Here is a 19,357-nt window from a genome sequence, read left to right as displayed (position 1 = left end):
TCAGTAATCCTATTGAAAATGCCTCTGAAGGACAGTCCAAGGAAAGCTGGGAGAAAGGGGAGCGAATGGAATGTGAGGAGAGGAGAAATGCCATTGACGGTGGTCAGTGTGATGTGGACAGACGTCTCTGCTGAACGTCCACGGAGACGACGGCCTGACAGAGATGCTCCAAGTCCACCTTTCACCCCCTCCGCACACACACACACACACACAGTGCTCCTCTCATCTCCCTAATTCCCAGTGGACCCCCCCCCCACACCCTCACTCCCCTTCACACAGTGAATTCCTCGGCCTTTCAGCCCAGATTTATGCCTCCGCCGGTTTTTTTTTTTTTTTATAGAGACGCTCAAAATATCTGGACTCAGATCCCAGGTGAAGAAGAATAACCTTGGTTTTATTTGGTGGCTGCAGCTGAGGCACAGATTCAGAGGATCAAGGTGTAGTCGACAAGCCGCTACACCCCCCCCCCCTGCTGCACTGGAGACAAAAGTCCAAGGCCACAAATATTTATTTTTTTAGCAGTAAATAAACCGTCCTCGTTATCTCCTCCGTCTCTTTGGGCTGTAAAATAACAATAATAACAAGACCGGACTTTCATACTGTGATGTTTTATGTCATGGTTTATTCATAGTGACATTTATTAGCAGATGTTTAACCTGACTACATGACCTTTGGCAGTTTACAAGATTACAACCAGATAATGGAGAATATATTTGCAAGACCTTTTTTTTTTTAAGAAAAGTGATTTTTTTGTGGAAAAAACAAAACAAACGAAACATCTGCTGCCTTAAATGTCAAAATAAAACCAGGAAAATTATTTTAATAATGGCACTTTTCTCAGTTCACCCTGGTGAACACACTTCAGCCCAGTAGGGGGCAGTAATGTACCATATGTTTTTTTTTTATTGATGCAAAGAAAGAATTGTTGTTGGTTATGTTTTTAGCTGGGTTTTTTTTGTTGTCCAGAGAAATAATTTACAGATTTATTGACGTCTTCAGAGCTTCTGATGTTTCGTCCAATCAAATGTCTGATCTTCAGCCATTCAGTGTGTTTGTTTCCCTGAAGCCTGTGGTTGTGCTGGAATCTGTGTGTTTCAACGACCTGATGAAAAGTGTGTGTTGTTGTGGAACTGGCGACCCACAACATCTGAGTGTGTTGTTGTATCCCAACATCCCCAAAATCAAAGGCAACACACGTTGTTGTTTGTAACATCTCAGCCTTGAGTCATGGCCCTAACATCCTCTCCCTCTGTCTCCCCCTCTGTCTCCCCCTCTGTCTCTCTCCCTCTCTTCTCCGCAGCATTTTTCCGTGAGCTCCTGAAAAATGCAGAGGGCTCGTTGCACAACATGTTTGTGCGAACGTACGGCATGATGTACGTGCAGAACGCCGAGCTCTTCAAGAACTTCTTCACGTCCCTGACCCGGTACTACCAGTCCGGCAGCAGCGCCGTCAACCTGGACTCCATGCTGTCGGAGTTCTGGGCCGAGCTGCTGGAGAGAATGTTCCGGCTGGTCAACGTGCAGTACGAGTTCACCGACGAGTACATGGACTGCGTCAGCCGCTACACCGACCAGCTGCAGCCGTTTGGCGACGTGCCGCGCAAACTGCGCATCCAGCTGACGCGAGCCTTCGTCGCCACACGCACCTTCGTGCGCGGCCTGGCGCTCATCCCTCAGGTGGTCAATAAAGTTTCCACGGTAGGTTGGATACGCTGTAACCTCCCCCCCGCCCTCCCTCCTTAAATAATAAGACCAAAGCACAGCTGAGAGCCCCCGCCCCTCATGTTGTATCTCTTTGGCTCTGGTTCCAGTGCATTGTCTCAGATGAAGACAAACCGCCCTGACTGCTGCGCCCTGACTGCTGCCATGTTGTTCCACTTTAGCCAGTGATTCAGTGATAATGAAATTATGATGATTTGTGTCGTGTGATCGTAACATTTAGGTCTCTGCTCCTTTCATTGTCTGAGAATGTGTCGGTGTGTGAGTCCGACCGAACATGAAAAACACACAACAACAACAACAACAACAAATGTGTCGTTAAAACCCAGCTGCTCACAAATATTTCTTTTATTGACCTGTTGCCCGGATACTGACAGATACACAGAAAACTGATGTCATGTGGAGAGTACATAACTACTCCCCCTCCCCCCGGAAACAAAAAAAAAAAATACACCTTGCAAATTTTTCTGACCGACTGATACCTTCAGCTCAAAGTCCGGCTGTGATTGGACGTCGAAATCTGTATGAAATCTGTGTCTAATATACAGTTAAATATCATCTAAATAATATTTATTATTTAATTACCATTTCATGTTCTATTCATTATAATTGTTTATATAATTATGTTAATTTTTTTGTTATTATTATTATTATATGAATGGTAATGAGTCAATAACAAAACAAATACTGGTAGGATTTTACAGTTTACTAATTTAAAAAAAATAAAACTGTTACAGATTAAATTTAGTTTAAATTTCAGAGATTAAAACTGAACTAAAGTTCCAACGTTTTTTACTTCCTAACTTTGGGCTAAGTTGCGACTCCTCTGTAAAACTTGCAGCTAAGTTTGAATATATGATGTCTAACAGGCTAACTGCTAACCGCTAACTGTCGTCTCTCAGGTCGGGGCGTCCGTCAGCTGTGTGCGCGCCGTCATGAAGATGATGTACTGCCCCTACTGTTCGGGCCAGGTGGCCCTGAAGCCGTGCCAGAACTACTGCCTGAATGTGATGCGGGGCTGTTTGGCCAATCAGGCGGACCTGGACACGGAGTGGAACAACTTCCTGGGTAAGAATGTTCAACACCCCGTGGCCCACTGTTCCACTGCTCCTCCACTCTGGAGCTAAAACATCATCTCTGTCTTAACCTCCCGTGAACATGAGGTCATGGTGTCAGGACATGATTGGTGGATGGTCAGTCCTAATCCATCGTTATCAGAGGAGTGTTGGTGTTTTTCTTTTTGGCAGGAGCGGCTGTATTAAAGCAAAAACACGTCCAAACACATCCTTCATGTTTTAGTATCTAGTTGAAGTTGAAGTTTCAGGGAGGGAGTGTGTGTACCGGCTGTAATCCCCCGGTTCCTCTGGATGACTACATCTCCCCAGTTGTGTAAACACACCTGGATTAGTTTACTTATGTTCAGGCTGGAACACACGTCACAGTGTGTTCGTTATGTCCACCGTTGAAGGAACTACAACAGTTGGCCTGTGCTTCCCTCTAGTGGCTCTCGGTTGTAACTCCACCTCTGACTGAATATACAGTACATTTTATGTTATTTGTAGGACTGTGGAACTAAATCATCAACCACGGCGTATTTGTAGTTTAATCACGATTAATCACTAGTAAATCACTTTTAACGAAATATAAAAAAAATATATTTAATATGTATGTATATATGTATATGTGTATGTCTATGTGTATATATGCATATATATGTGTATGTATGTATATGTATATATGTCTATGTATGTATATGTCTATATGTCTATATATGTATAGCTATATATGCCTATATATGTATATGTATATATGTCTATATGTATATATTTATATGTATATATATATATGCATATGTGTATATATGTGTGTGTATATATATGTGAATATATGTTTCCATCTTTGTGTTTACTTGTACAATGTTCTAGTATTTTCACCAGTGAATTCTGGAGAGCATTTATTGTGACAGTGCTGATGATTTTCTGTTTTTCTGCTCCTCAGACGCCATGCTCAGTTTGGCAGAGAGACTCGAAGGTCCCTTTAATTTTGAGTCCGTCGTGGAGCCGATCGACGTGAAGATTTCCGATGCCATCATGAACATGCAGGAGAACAGCATGCAGGTGTCACAGAAGGTCAGTGTCAGCAGAGGAAACAGAGAGCACAAATATATATAAAAAAAAAAAGATAACTCCTCGTCCTAACTCTCTCCTCCTCTTGTCGTAGGTTTTCCAGGGCTGTGGGCAGCCCAAACCCAGCGCGGCCTTCCGTACTCGGCGTTCACTCAAAGAAACGAGCTTTACCGGACGCTTCCGACCCTACAGCCCCGACGCCAGGCCCACCACGGCTGCTGGGACCAGTTTAGATCGACTGGTGAGATAGAAATGAAAAAAAAAAAAAAACCCTCAACCCCAGTCGGTCTGCTGTCGTCGGTTGTGTCTCACTGCTCCCGTTTGTTTGTCCATTTTGAAGACGACTGATGTGAAGAAGAAGCTGAAACAAGCAAAGAAGTTCTGGTCCACTCTGCCAGAGACGATGTGTGCAGGAGAGAGGATCGCAGCTGGAGACGAGTGCTGGAACGGAACGGCAAAGAGCAGGTAAGAAACAATATATATGTGTATGTATATATGTCTATATATATTTTTATATGTATGCATATATGTGTGTATATATACATATATGTATGTATGTGCATATATGTGTATGTATATGTATATATGTGTGTATATATGTATGTAAAAAATATATATATGAATGTATATGTAAGCCATGTGTATGCCATATATATTTATATATGTATATGAATATACATATATACATGTATATATGTACAAATATGTATGTATATATGTGTAAACTAAACAGTAACATTTACGACTTTTTGTTGTTTGTCTCCATAGGTATGAATCAGTTGTCATAGGCAACGGATTGGCCAATCAGGTGTCGAACCCTGATGTCGCCGTGGACATCACGAAGCCAGACGTTATTATTCGCAGTCAAATTGCAGTTTTGAAGGAAATGACGAGTTGGCTGAAAGCTGCTCACAGCGGCAACGACATCTCTGTTGAAAACGGTAAGAGTGTGTGTTTATTTGTTTAATGGTCGTCATCACGGTCTGTTGAGACGTGAAGATCTGACCTCACCCTCTGATCTGGTCTTGTTCTCAGATGAGGGCGGCAGCGGAGGTGAGGAGAGCGGCAGCGGTTGCGACTCCCCGTCCTGCGACACGGACCAGTTCTACTTCTCTACTCCACCAAACCCCAGCAATCCCCGGGTCAACAAAGTGGCGGTCAATCCCGCTTCTTCGGCCAAGGTCGCCGCACACGGAAGCATGGCGCTGGCGCTCTGCGGGTTGGCCCTGGCCTGGCTCGCTCCCCATTTGAGATAAGGCCGACCGGTCAAAGAGCACAAGTGTGATACGGAACGTTGGAGCGAAGGGGGAGGGGTTCTGTCAGAAAGACTTTTTAAAAAAAGGAAAAAAAAAAAAGACTGCCTTCAAGAACTTGGACTGTTCGCCGCTGGGGGGTGGGGGGGCTGTTCTTAATATTATAATAACTTCACTTTTAATAATTAGTATGTTTTAAGGACATCAGTGTACAGCAATGTGGTTTTCTCCTACAAATTCACCCTTTAACCCCCAGATACGCCTTAGCTTTTTATGGCTCTTTTGGAGCTACACTATGGTTTAGCTTTGAGCATTTTTTTTTTGTTCTGGCAAATTTATTTTCACAATTCATGTGCCTTCCATGGTCGCGGAATATTAGACTGGATACTTGGAATGACATTGAGAGACACATTTGTTATGAAATTTTTTCATTAAATATATATGTATATATATATTTATATATATATTTATACATATGTATATATAAATACATAAAGACAGAACATATGATGCTACCTTTTAGTAACTGCTCAGAAACAGCTTCACAGTCAGGAGTCGTCGAATGTAGGATTTTGTCTGAAAATCAACAAAGAGAAAAATCCTCAGCAGAAGAATCTGACCTTTGACCAGAGGCAAGCTGTTCTCGGCTACGAGCATCATCACAAGCTAACATCAAATTTTTTTTTTTATAATTTCTTTAAGCTGAAACATGCCGGCAGTAAAGTGATACCTCATGCGTGCAGGCTGAAAGTGTGTGATGGAGATGAGAAAGGTGTCGAGCGAACCTGGTGAAAAGTAACAGTTTCGGTCGTAGACGGACTCCCCTGGCGTCGATCCTGACGAAGGCAAGGCTGACGAGCCCTGAAAGCCACGTATCGGTACCGTGAGCTCAGTTCAGCACAGAAGTTCTGACTCTCGACAGTCTTACTGTTTTTTTAAAAAAAAAAAAAAAAAAGGAAAGGAAGCAACACGTTTGTGCGGAGCATTTCACGATCAACCAGCGAGCAGGAGTCAAAAGTCAGAGCTTCGTTCAATAGTTGTTACATGTAGCTGTTTGCTAACAGATATATATTTTTCGGTACTACAGTTGGACCGATGGATGGTTCTAGGTGGTACCACCTGACAGATCTCCTGGTCCTCATCACGTTCATGTCGTTCTGACTGGACGTGGAATGTTGAAGTATTTTAACAAGCGCTACCAAAATTAACACCCAGTGCCTGGTCTTTGTTAATGTAACCTCGGTTTCATAAAAGAAGAATGTAGATGTTGTTGATTTTTATCCTCTCAGATTCACTGAAGTCGTTTCAAGTTTTTGTTTTGTTTTTGTTTTGTTACAGTTGATTTTTTTTTTGATAAGCAGGTCTTTAAAACTGCACCACCCGGCCATTTCATTTCTACACCGATGCTGCCTCATGTAGCTTCTGTACAGTAATTTATGCATGTATTTTAATGTATTTTTAAACATACTGATTTGGAAAGTCCACAGTGTTTCAGGAGGCTTTACACGCTAAATTGAGTGTCCTTACATTTAAGGGCTTTAAAATGTTATGAACGTGTTTCATGTTTATCCACTTAGGAAAAACAAAAACATCTGACCTCGATTTGGAATTGAATTTGGAAGAATGTCATTAATGTAAAAACAGCTTTGTGTTTGGCTTAGAGATGAAACTCATAGGAATCTGACTTTGAAGGATTTGATGAAACATCAATGTCTGAAATGCTGAAGCCCGGATCCAAGAGAGTGAAGCCGGGCATCGGTTCAACGTCACACTTCACCCTGATCTGTTGTTGTTTTTGTTGTTGTTGTTGTTGTTGTTGTTTGTCATTGTCAAGTTCCACCAACATTTCTACAAGGGCTTGTGCATGTGTGTTGTCAAGTGGAAGCGGTGTGTGTGTGTCAAGTGTGAGGCGTTGTCGGCTTTCTGAGAGTCGGAGGCGGAGTTTGGTTGATGATGGTAAAAATGTCTGTGCTTGCAGGCCAGGGCAGAGACACACAGAGAGAGAAGCTGGTCCGGTGGCTGTGTCGGGATGTTTTTTTTTTTTTTACCATCCACAGATCCACGGTCCAGTGACTTTAAAGTTGAGTTGGACAAGTGATGAAACTTCTCCTCTCCTGCCTTTGGCCCCGCAAGAGCAGAGATGACTCACTTTCAAAGGAGAGAGTGAGGGACTTAAAAGAATTTTTTAAGAAAAATATATATGTAAATAAAGAGCAGCCGTTTTTAGATGTCTCTAAAAGAGGCCGTAACCTTACACCAGATTTTTACTTGTCAGAGTATCTCCTAAATGCTATGAAAAAAAAAAACAAGCAGAGATAGATGTTAAATTGTAAGAGAAAAAAATGTATATTAAACAACATTTCTTAGTCTTGTTGAAATAAAGACTGCCAATATTTTAACAGCTGTGCTATGTTTGATTCTGTTATTGAAACTGAAAAAACTTTCTGTCCAACTCTTGAACATTCAGCAGTGAAACTGGGTCTTCAGCTCATCAGTCTTCAAGTTAATTCATTCAATTATTTAATAATTGTAGATAATTATAGCACAAATAAAAATCATAATGCTATAGGGGAATTTTAAATAGGTAATGTAAATTATCCCCCTTAAGTTTATTTTTAGAGAAGAAAAATCCAAGGATTATTCTTCTCTAAATACAATAAAAATATGCGTTCGCCACAAAACACCTCACAGTTTTGGAAGAGAAGGTTCTTAATGAGGTCATTGTTCTTCTTTACAATATGGTATTTTTATTCAATGACTATTAGGCCATAGAGAGGCGTCCTATTGTTCCAAAGACAGGAGGATTCATCATTGGAATAAATTTAAAAAAAAGAAGCTACAAATGGTATTAAGCTGCAGTGGAGGATAAAGAAGGACTTGTATAATTTGCTCTCTCTTAGTATCCTTAATAGCCATATTACAAAGAGTGTAATTTAGCATTGTATCACAGAAAAACATCATCCGCCATCTTGTTCTTTGTTGCAGCAATAAGCTGTCCCGTAAAGGGACATGGGTAAAATGTTAATTTGTTTTTGTTTTTGTTTTTATTTCCCCCAATGTCTCTTTAAGGGCGGTAATTTGTTTTTATTTATTTCCCCCAATGTCTCTTTAAGGGATTTGTTTTTATTTATTTCCCCCCAATGTCTCTTTAAGGGCTCCGTTAGAAGCCAGCAAGAAATGTATAATCCTTAACCACGGCTTTTATTGAGTACTACCCGCAGGCCCCAGAAGAGGGAGCTACATGCTCAATATTGAGAAACAATATACCATAATAAATATGGTACTTGTTTATTTTACAAGATATTTTAAAAATATATTTTAACAAGCGATGTATATATGGACCAATTACGGTGGAACACAAACCTCAGTTATAAGAAATACATTTATATTATCGTCACAATATCTCAGATCCAAATTAAACTATTAGCGCCGTGGTGTGTCACACACTAATCGGTCCGGCGGAAGAGGTGCTCAGCGCCTTGAAACAAAGGAAATGGCGAGCGGTATTGGAAGTGAGTAAAATATACTGGCTAATATTTTTAATTTGTTTTCCAATTAGTCACAGCAAACTGTGACATCACACTTATTTCGAATAGTGGCATTTTTATGCACATTTTGTCGTCGTGTAAGAAAACGTTACACAGTGCTGCCCGGTGTATCTCATGAATGGGTCCCCCGTAAACAACAGTGCTAAGCTAACGCTACACAAACCAGTATTGCTTTATTATTTACCCGATAGTTTCTTCCTATACATTTTTTCTTGTTGCACAGAGTCACCGTAAACCTGATCAAATTGTTTTGATGTAAACCGTTACGTTGTACTTGCCGCTCTTCACTAACGTCTCTGAAGCTAATTGTAGCAAGCTAATGAATAAACAAGACATCAGTGAGTTTAAAGCTCTGGTTTGTTTATTTTTGAATTTATCCTCTTTGTTACGAGACTTATTTTATACCTTTAGCCGTATGTGAATTTGCACGGACCTGAAACGTGTGCTACTCCCCCACAAAATATAAATATTAATCTGTATCGGTCTGGTACGGATGATGGAAATATCACCTGGGCATTGTTTTGGTATATTATTTTATTATTCATTATATTAACTCGTGCTATTTTAATAACATTGTAATCATAGAGCAAGAATAAACATATATTATATCTAGTGGTCAACAAGATAATACGACTATAGGCTTTTCGGATTTGATGGAGTTTTATTATTTTGTTTATGTTTATTTATGTACATATATTTTATTTATTTCTGCACAGAACACAAGATTCTGAATGTGGGGCCAACGGAGCCCTGGTCAGTCAGAGAGAAGCTATGTCTGGCCTCATCCGTTATGAGAAGTGGAGATCAAAACTGGTAAATAAAATAAAATGATGAGGTCTAAATACTAAGACCATTGATGCTGCAAAAGTTTAAAAGAGATATATATATATATGATCGACTATTTGTCACATCACTGTTACAGCACTGAAAAAAATATATATATATATGATCGATTATTTGTCACATCACTGTTACAGCACTGTGTATAGTGTCAGCTCTGTCAGTGTTAATAATAACAAAGTTATGCTCATAGTTTATGTCACATTTAACAACAATAGCTTGATTTCCCATGTTGCAGGGTCTCTGTGAGCAGAGCCATCAAGCCTTTCTCCGAGTCTGGTCGCCCACCTGACTGGTTCTCACAGAAGGTGAGTACACTGCAGTACTCCACAAAAAAAAAACAAAAAACGATTGTCACTATTTAAACCTGTAACATGTCAGCGTTGGTGTCAGGTTAACAGGTTTTCTTTTTTCCTCAGCATTGTGCGTCACAGTACTCCGAGCTCCTGGAAGCCACTGAAGCTCCAAAGTTAGTACTAAACACACGTACACACAACTCCAAGCAGAACAACTGTGATGATAAATTCTTTTTTTTTGTACACGTTCAGTATTTCAGTTGCCTTGTTTACTTCTTCACAGGCGTAAACGGGGTGAGAAGGGCGAGGTGGTTGAGACCATCGAAGATGTCATCGTCCGCAGGCTGACCACAGAGAGGATAGAGGAGCTGAAGAAATTACTGCGAGACACACAGGAGCAGTACAGGTACGAATACACGTGGAAGGAAAAAAAAAGTAAACAACTGTGAGTCCTGACCTTTGACCTCCCTGTGATTTCTGTCTGTACAGGAAGTTGAAAAAGGAGGTGGACCTGATACAGACGGGTCACATGGACTCCCAGTTAAAAGAGCTGTGGGCAGGGATCGCACTGTAAGACTGTTACTCTGTTCTCCAGAGACCTTTATTGTTGGGGAACACTGTTCTCCGACAACTGTTTCTCAGTTCCCATCTCTGGTAGCTGTAGAATCTTCAGAATATTGTAAGCAGCTGAGACTAGACAGACAGATATTCTCCTAATCCTGCTTTACTTTTTTTAATCCAGAAAGAAGAAGCAGGATGAAGAGGAGGCGGAGCAGAAGAGAAAAGCGACAGAAGCAGCTTATCAGGGTAAGTCTGAGGCATTGAGATTCACCTGCACTGCTTTAACAAGTGGAAACCAACAACTGAGTAACAGCAGGACAGACCTCTTCATATTTGTTACCTCGTCCAGGTCCCTGTATTTAAACATTTACCACAAGTACATCTACTGTTCCTGAAAAATAAAAGATCAGTGAGTGTAATTCTTCTGCTGCTCTTCTTCTTTCTCTCTCTGCGTCGCAGCGCGTCAGGCTGTGAGGAACACCCCCAAGAGGATGCCCAGTGTAACTGTACGTTCTCCTCTGGGGGCCAGCCCACCGATGCTGGACTCCCAGGGCGACACTTCAGTCTCCACACCGCCCATGGACCCAGGAGGCGTCCCCTCTGATGACAGTACCACGCACTCTGTTGTAAGAACAAACACCTTTGACAGCATAATGGACACCATGACATGCAGGGGTGTCAAATACACGGTCTGTGGGCCAAAACCGGCACACTGGGGGGTTCAATCTGGTCCGCTTGATTAATTTTGATAGTGGAAGTATTTTTTTTTCTTACTCTCTGACTCTGAATAGTGGAAGTTTTTTTTTTCTTACTCTCTGACTCTGAACGCTGAGTTCCCACTCATGCCGACCCTCAGTTCTGACACTTTCACTGATTCTGTTCTGCTCTTCCCAGGCTCAGGGGGTTGGCATTTTTCTACCAGTGACGGAGGTTTCAGGCTCTGGGCCCAAAGACGGCGGCCTGGCTGCTTTAGTGGAAAACGACTCCCCACAGAAGAGGCACCTGACCCAGAAGACCACACCGCCGCCCTCTCCTCTTCTGTCGGAACTGCTGAAAAAAGGCAACCTCATTGCCAGCCCCCGCCTGGTGAGTTGTGGTAACTACCTCCGAGTCAGTGAGCTGTGATCCAGTACTCTCCAGGACCCCGACCCCTCGGGTGTTTTGGTGCCTGCCTGTAAACTGCCTTAAGATCCGTTTGTTGTTCTTGATTCATGTCTAGGTCTCAGAGAGCGACGCTTCAGGAAATCTGACCAATGGACTACAGATGGCCACAGCTGCCACCGCGCTGCCTGCTGGTCATGAAGTCATCACAGGTCAGTGTTCATTTATGGTTATTGATTATTGGTGCAGTAACAGTAACAGGTTGACTTTTATTGTGCGGTGGTGTCAATAATTTGTTTTTACTCAGAGGGTGAGGCAGAGGCTGCGGTGAAGGCCGAGCTGGGTGAGGACACGGGGCTGGTGGAGGAGGATCTCGTCGCTGTGTCGTCTTATATGGATGATGAGCTGGACCTGGCAACAGTAGGAGACATCATCGCCATCATAGAGGAGAAGGTACGACAACACCGGCGGTGAGTCTGTCTCTTCTCCGCCTGTCGTCTTCATCCTTCTCCGTCTTTCCTCCCGCCGTCAGGTGGACGACTCTGTGGAGGCGTTGGATGCAGCAGCCGTTGAAGCGGCGCTCTCTCTGTGTGAAGAGGCTGTGTCAGAAGAACACACCCTCCCCGGCCCCTGGGAGACCCAGGACCTGAAGGCTACACAACCCAAGTCCGGAGTCCAGGACGTGACGTCGTCGATGGAGCAGCAGGACGCGAGCGCGATGTCGGCCTCCATCCTCGTCAGCGTGGAGACCCAGTGCCAGACGGGGAGTAAAAGAGAGGAGCAGCTCAAGGGGAGCTGTGAAGCAGCGGAGGTGACAGGAAGTGATGTAATGTGTTCGGATGTTACATCAGAAGATGGTGCCGCGGGAGGAGAGATGAAGGAGGAGGCAGCGATGGAGAAGGAGACGACTGAAGCACTGGTGAAGAGTGAAGGAGAGGAGTGGAGTCAACCGGAGCCAAACCCTCCCTGTCTAGGTGAGTCTCTCTCTCTGTTTCTCTCTCCCTCCCTCTCTCTCTCTCTAACTCCTGTCGTTTCTGTTCCACAGACTCTGAGGACAGCTCTGTGTCTGGCAAAGAGTCAAAGGTAAAAACACCTAGAGTCGAGAGATCGCGGTGTTTCAGCGACACTTTTTGGAACCAAATTTGATTTATTTACACATGGAGATGTGATCAAAGCACGAACACCTAAAAACCTGTCAGTCTTTAGACACAAGTTTTTATTTTTATTTTTTTAAAGCTAATATCCAACCAATAAGATACAAGGTTGAAATGACCTGGTGTTTTTTTTTCCATCTTCATTTCCACCGTGTGTTCCTGTAGGTAAATAGACACTGAACTGTACAGTGATCTCAAACCACCTTCTCATTAGTTCCTTTTTTTTTAAAGCTGTACTTTTTACTTGTGTTTATTTATTTATTTATTTATTTATTTATTTATTTATTTATTTATTTATTTATTTATTTATTTATTTATTTATTTATTTATTTATTTATTTATTTATTTATTTATTTATTTATTTATTTATTTATTTATTTATTTATTTATTTATTTATTTATTTATTTATTTATTTATTTATTTATTTATTTATTTATTTATTTATTTATTTATTTATTTATTTATTTATTTATTTATTTATTTATTTATTTATTTATTTATTTATTTATTTATTTATTTATTTATTTTATTTTTTTACAAAGGAGATGAAAGAAGAGGAGGCTGTCAGTGACGGGGACCCTGAAGAAGGGATGGAGCTGAAGGAGGAGTGTGGGGAGGGGCCTTATCTGTCAGAGGTGGAGCGAGCAGCCAGTGAGAGCGAGGACGGCTACGGTCCGCCCTCCCAGCGCTACACCGCCGATTCGCTGGCCAGCAGCCCGGCGTCTTCGTCTCAGCTGTGAGTGTCTGTGTGTGAACTGTGTCATAACCAGTGAGTCACGGAGCGCTGCGGCCTAGTGGTCAAATGACTGAGTGAGTCAGGCCAGGCAGATGACCTAAGGTGACCCCTGTCTTTACTATGTCTTAGATTTTGCTAAGTTGGCAATGAGTCATGACCCGAATGTCGTTCAGTTTCTCTGAGCCAATTAAAGCCCTCAAAACTGCTGACATCACTTTTCTCACACCATGTACTTTTGTCTCTCTGTCACTGGAGGTTTCTGTTCTTCTTTTCCATTTCTATTCACTGTGGACTCCACTGAAATAATCAAAAAACAAAAATCCCCACTCACTTCCTCCTCTCGTGTTCTTCTGTGCCGCAGATCGACGTGCGGTGAAGACCAGGAGGCGGTGCAGGCGCAGAAGATCTGGAAAAAAGCCATTATGCTGGTGTGGAGAGCTGCAGCCAATCACAGGTGGAGCTGATGACCGGCTTTTGTGTCACTGAACAACAGCGCTCTGTTGTTGTAACGTACTTGAACCAACGACCCGCACACAGTCTGTGTCGTCCCACTGTCCTAAATTCTCCTAAATTTGGTGTCAAATTGTTTTTTGTTTTTTTAATTCCCGCTTAAAATATTTAATTAAAAAATCTGCGACCAAGACAAAGTAGATCTTCCTGTGAGTCACGGTTTTTATAGAAGACTCAGACTCAGAGAGTGCAGTCGTCTGTTTCCAGCTTTGTCCAGATGGTGGCGTAGAATGTTGGCGTTGTTTCATCAAACACTGTTTGTGATTTGATTTGTTAGAACACGTGTCTTCCTCCGACCTAGTTTTACAGATTTGGTCGGTCTTATCCAATGACTCATCATGTGAAAGACAAACGGCAGCGGCTGAGCTGGTGATGTTTGTCACGATGATGTGATATTTCCATCTAATCTCACTTGTTTGTCAAACTTCACATCACCGTGACCATGAGTTACTCTGTCAGAACACGTGGTTGAACTTTTTACCTCCTCACTTCAAAAAGCAGTCGTCGTCGCCACTTAAATTAAAAATATATAAACATATAAAGCTGAACCCTGACTCAGTTGGAGACAATGTGCGGTCTCATGATGTTAATGACTGTTCTTGTCCTCTTGTCCTCTGTCCCTCAGGTACGCCAGTGTCTTCCTGCAGCCCGTGTCTGATGACATCGCCCCGGGGTATCACAGCATCGTACACAGGTCTGACCAGTCACATGACACAAACACACCCGCACTAAGGCAGTGTTTTGTCAACCTTAGGACTGCGCCCCCATGTGGGGTCGGTTGGAATGCAAATGGTTCTATAGTGAAGCGGTTAGCACACCTAAAAGCAAACAGTTCTATAGTGAAGCGGTTAGCACACCTGCCTTAGACGCAGAAGGTCCAGAGTTTGAACCCAAGTCGAACCATATACTTATAGTGACGTTGCTTTGGATAAAAGCGTCTGCTTAATGAACCATATACTTATGTTGACGTCGCTTTGGATAAAAGCGTTTTCTTCATGCATTAATGTGAATATATGATCTAGTAATTGATTAAAAAAAGACTAATAAAAATATATATATTTGAACAAATTATTATTTTAAAAATGTTATTATCAAAAACATACTATCTGAGCGTCCAGTCTTGATGGACGGCTGTGATCACGTGACATCTCTGGGGTCACAAGACAAAAAAAAGCAGAAGTTAATGTTAGAAGTACTGGATCACACTTTTCTTTTACTATATATACTGTACATACAGCCTTTTACACTGCGTCTATTTCCCCCCTTTTTTTTTTTTTTGCTGTGTCAGTATGACTGTGGCGAGGTCACCTGCTCATGATCACATGACCATGTGACTTGGAAAAGGGCGGAGTAGCCAGAAATGTCAGTAAAACATTCCACAGTTACTACGTAGAGTAAAAGTCAGAGTAAACGTGAAGTGTTGCACAATAACATACTGAGAGTCGGAGGAAACTTTTGGAAATTTCTAAAATGAAAAAATAAAATGCAAAAGGTCAGGGTGAGATTGCTGACATTGGCCACAAGGGGGCGTAAAACACAGTACATGCTGTTATTTGTGGGGGTTTTTTTCAGCAAATAAACAAAAAAAAGTGTTTTTATGTCATATTTACGAATGTTGATTCATCATGATTAATTCTCTTTTAATCGCGATAAATAGCTAACATTGGGTTATTAACGTTTCACCGCCCTGTAAACGACCTCCTCTACGCCTGTGACTCCTCCCGTTTCAGACCCATGGACTTGTCGGCCATAAAGAAGAACATCGAGTCCGGCGTGATCCGCACCACGGCGGAGTTCCAGCGCGACATCATGCTCATGTTCCAGAACGCCGTCATGTACAACTCCTCGGACCACGACGTCTACCACATGGCGCTGGAGATGCAGCGCGACGTCCTGGAGCACGTGCAGCAGTTCCTGGCCACGCAGCTCATCATGCAGACCTCAGAGAGCGCCATCTCTGCCAAGAGCCTCCGTGGCAGAGAGGGGAACCGTAAACCGGGAGAGCCGGCCGAGAAGGTTGGTGTGAACTCAGCTGACCTACAGACATGTATTTAAAAAAAAAAAAAAAAAAGAATTCTGGAGGATGACCTTTGACACCAGGTCACAACCTGCTGCTTTGTCTGGTTTAAGGTTTGAAATCCTCTTCCTAGAATCAGAAGGTTCTAGATCAAAGCCTGTTGATGGGTTTCCGTTTCAGTTTGGTGTCCTTGTTGATGGGTTTCCGTTTCAGTTTGGTTTGAAACGTGACGTTTGCAAAATTGACAAAATCTGGTCAATTTTAAGGAAACGCTGAAGAAAGACCAGACACTCCTGTCTGAGGACTTTCTGACTGACCCTCATCAGGGTCAGATGAGTTGAACTTTGCTCATTTAAGAGGTAAATGAGGGCTTTAGACCAGAGGTTTAGAACCTGTGATTCTTTAGCCTTTTGATATGAACGTGTTCCAAGCACAAATTGGTCCAATCAGACGGTAGACTCAGTGGGCGGCGGTTCACGCTGTAACGTCAGTGACTCACCAGCAAATCAGGTTCTGAGCTATTTTTACTCCCTGTCTTTAGCTCGTCGCTATAAAACAACATAACGTCACCGTCGTCGTCTTCTTCTAACGGCAGGTGCATTTCATCAGCGCTGCAGGTAGAGGGAGCAAAGGTTGAAATGTGTCACACTGTGGGGGATTAGCAGCTGGTGTTAATTGGTGTGTGGAAGACACACACACACACACGTTGTCTTATCTACACACACACTCGGTGTGTGTTCTGTACCCGTCAGTGGATCGACTGCTGGTCTCAACTCTTCAGCTGAGCCTCGTGCTGCATGACCCCCCCCTCCCCCTTCTACGCTCAGTTGGATGTGTGTGACTTAACCGCATGAACGAGTGTCGTCTGTGTGTGTGATTATCAACTGGAGGCCCGCGGACCAACTCAGGCCCGTAACTGGATTCCAAAAAATAATGTTAGACAAAAATGTGATTTTTTTTTTTTTTAAATTAATTGTAATTGTTAAGTGTCTGTCCAGAAAGAATCTGGTCTATTGGTACCTACAGTATATGCTTTTATGTTTTTTTTTACTTTTCTATGATCTGTTTTTCGTCCTTCCCGGAGTGTGTGTGTTTGTGTGTGTTTGTGTGTGTTTGTGTCGCAGCCCCACGGACTCCTGCGGCCCCGTGCTCTTTGGTGTCGACCCACACTTGTATGGAACTTGCTTCACACGCACGTTTGTCTTTTCTGTCTTTCTCACTCCGATGTTTGTCCTCCTACAGGACAGTGTCCCAATGGCCTCTCCTGCTTTCCTTCTCTCTCTCTTTGTAAGTATTCAGGTCCGCCCTCAGATTTCACCAGACGCAGGACTCGCTCTGTCCTCATGTTTGTCCCGCAGGCATGCACATACCCAAAGATACAGTACGCATACTCTACATGCAGTACACGCTACACATCAGTACTCCGTGTCTCGATTATTTTTTTATTTTATTTTTTGCTCTTTGTCGCTCATTGATGTAACGCTCATAAATTTAAAAAAAAATCAACAGTTTTTCTGTTCTGTTAAACAGGTGAACACACATCGTTGTTGTGGCTCATCAGAAAACATACCATGTTGCGTAGCACATGTGATGATATTTTGAGCTTGTTCAAAGTAAAAGTCTTTAGCAGAAAACCCTGGACTACGATGGATCAATTCCTGATTTTTTTTTTTTGCAACTAACTTTACTCTGTGATCTACCACCAAATGTGATCGATAATGTTGACATATTTCTGGCCTCAACAATGGATTGAAATAATTTGATTAAAGAATGAATAATTGTTTAAATTTACTCTAAAATCAACAAGTTTCTATCGTTGTCTAGTATTTCCAGGAAAAGTTGATTTTTATTTAGCCCTTTATTTTGGAAATAGCTCAGAATGATCTTTTTTCTTTTTTTTTTTTAAAACACTTTGTTGATGTGAAAAATGCGTAAAGACCATCTCTCACTCACTCCAGTAGGGGTCACACCTGCACACTCTTCACTGATGTTCAACTTTAGCTTCATTCACACACACACCCACAGAATCCTTTTCTCACCCCACCTTCCTTCATCCCTTCGTTTATTTCTCCATTGCTAGCTTTCTGTGTCTTTGCGTTTATTTCTGTCTGTCGAAGTTTCACCTTTTTTTGCTCCTTTTTAACATTTTATTTATTTTATTTTTATGTTCTTCATTTGAGGAGGAAGTCTTCTGAGAGTGGCCTGTGCTGTGTATTTGTGCAGAGTTCAGTGGTGTGAGCAGGAACACACTCCTCATCTGACAAGTGTATTTTTCACTCCTGTGTTCACCAGGATTTGTCTTTTTCTTTTCTTTTTTTCCCCCCTTATCTTTTCACTGCAGGACGGAGGCACCAGGGGGCGCCGCAGTGCCATCGAAGCAGATCTAAAAATGAAAAAATAGACTAAAGTTCTGAAGACTTCAGAGAAGGTGGGCGGTTCTCTCACTGCTCACCTTCAGCATAGATGACGTCACACGTGACTGTCATTGGACCTGACAGAGCTGCAGTCAGCGCCACTGCATTTCAATGACAGACTAATGTTGGATTTCACTACAGGAGAGAGAGAGGAAAAAAAGCTAACATGCCAACGTCCTTATTATGGTTTCACCAGCGGGGGGCGTTGGTTGACGCTCCTTCCACCTGGAGTGGAAACATCAGAGAACACTGGGAAAGAAGAAGAAGAAGAACATTCTCACCAGCAAATGCTTGTTTGGATTGAGACGGTGAAGTTTGAGTGAGTCTAAATTTTCATAAGGATTCGTGGATGCGTTGATGCCAGTCAGCTGAAAGTCCAAAGACAGCAACAGCACCAACCACCAGGGGGAGACGTCAAAATGTACAGTATCCATGAAAGCACTGGACCTTAGAGAAGTTGTTTTTGGATGTATTTCCTGTACACACAAATGTAGAAAATATAATGATAATTCACAAAAAAATTTAAAAACCTTCTACAGAAAACTTTTTTTATTATTTAATATTAATTTGAAACATCTGTCCAAGTTCAATAAGCAACTTGTCAGCCCGGCAATATGTGGTGATGTTGAATGTCTGCTGTAACAGCTGGTAATTAATTGTAATATTTAATACAATTAATAGGTGACTGTGTGTCTGTCTTAGTCTTTTTGAACCTCATCAAACAGCCTTAATTTATAAGAAATTCATCTCTTTTATTCTCTTTCTTTTATTTTTAGCTGGAGTTGTTTGTCAACAGCAGACAACGGCTGATTCTGATTGGTGGAAACTTGGTGACAGAGAGGGTTAATAAAGGGATTAAAAATAGATTTATAACATTAATCCCAGACCAGGTTTCTGTTTGACATCAAATTAACACACACTTCCTCCTCAGTCAGATCCTAAATATTCAGCTGAAGGCAGCGTCAGAGAAACGACGAGGATTTACCACAGACACCGGTGTTTGACAAACACAAAACTAGTTATTTTGGTCAGGATTCATGTGAAAACACAGAAATCTTTGGCCTGTTGCTGACAGTAGTAC

The 19,357-nt window shown here is 42.1% G+C and overlaps 2 protein-coding genes across 3 annotated transcripts in view; both read left to right on the top strand.

Annotated features, from left to right (window-relative positions):
* gpc4 (glypican 4) overlaps positions 1-7,497 on the top strand; it is a 32,746-nt gene extending 25,249 nt beyond the window's left edge. Inside the window, exons 3-9 of the mRNA XM_008327485.3 lie at positions 1,301-1,698; positions 2,622-2,787; positions 3,718-3,848; positions 3,940-4,086; positions 4,186-4,310; positions 4,614-4,786; positions 4,881-7,497. Of these exons, the coding sequence (XP_008325707.1) occupies positions 1,301-1,698; positions 2,622-2,787; positions 3,718-3,848; positions 3,940-4,086; positions 4,186-4,310; positions 4,614-4,786; positions 4,881-5,101 (1,361 nt within the window). The 3' untranslated portion in view covers positions 5,102-7,497. The remainder of the gene's footprint in view (positions 1-1,300; positions 1,699-2,621; positions 2,788-3,717; positions 3,849-3,939; positions 4,087-4,185; positions 4,311-4,613; positions 4,787-4,880) is intronic.
* Positions 7,498-8,515: 1,018 nt separating this feature from the next.
* On the top strand, positions 8,516-18,961 carry brd8b (bromodomain containing 8b). Of its 2 annotated transcripts, XM_008327488.3 has the most exons (19): positions 8,516-8,610; positions 9,363-9,459; positions 9,725-9,794; positions 9,906-9,955; positions 10,066-10,188; positions 10,272-10,352; positions 10,525-10,589; positions 10,803-10,969; positions 11,238-11,429; positions 11,563-11,656; positions 11,752-11,897; positions 11,977-12,418; positions 12,490-12,527; positions 13,142-13,335; positions 13,697-13,789; positions 14,471-14,539; positions 15,576-15,861; positions 17,105-17,149; positions 18,204-18,961. In XM_008327488.3, exons 1-19 carry the CDS (start codon positions 8,592-8,594, stop codon positions 18,261-18,263), a joined length of 2,331 nt encoding a protein of 776 aa, XP_008325710.1. In that variant the 5' UTR covers positions 8,516-8,591; the 3' UTR covers positions 18,264-18,961. The 2 variants fall into 2 exon arrangements, with proteins under 2 accessions (XP_008325710.1, XP_008325713.1); XM_008327491.3 differs by lacking the exon at positions 17,105-17,149.
* The last annotated feature ends 396 nt before the right edge of the window (positions 18,962-19,357 follow it).

Source organism: Cynoglossus semilaevis, chromosome 15 (assembly GCF_000523025.1).
Source record: "Cynoglossus semilaevis isolate Cse_v1.0 chromosome 15, Cse_v1.0, whole genome shotgun sequence".
Classification (NCBI taxonomy): Eukaryota; Metazoa; Chordata; class Actinopteri; order Pleuronectiformes; family Cynoglossidae; genus Cynoglossus; species Cynoglossus semilaevis.
This window is presented reverse-complemented; position numbering and strand designations above follow the sequence as displayed.

Excerpts from the sequence above, each read along its gene's own strand:
- brd8b (XM_008327488.3), top strand. Across the intron at positions 9,460-9,724 it reads AGAAGTGGAGATCAAAACTG|GGTCTCTGTGAGCAGAGCCA; the intron begins GTAAATAAAATA and ends CCCATGTTGCAG. Across the intron at positions 10,590-10,802 it reads GACAGAAGCAGCTTATCAGG|CGCGTCAGGCTGTGAGGAAC; the intron begins GTAAGTCTGAGG and ends TCTGCGTCGCAG.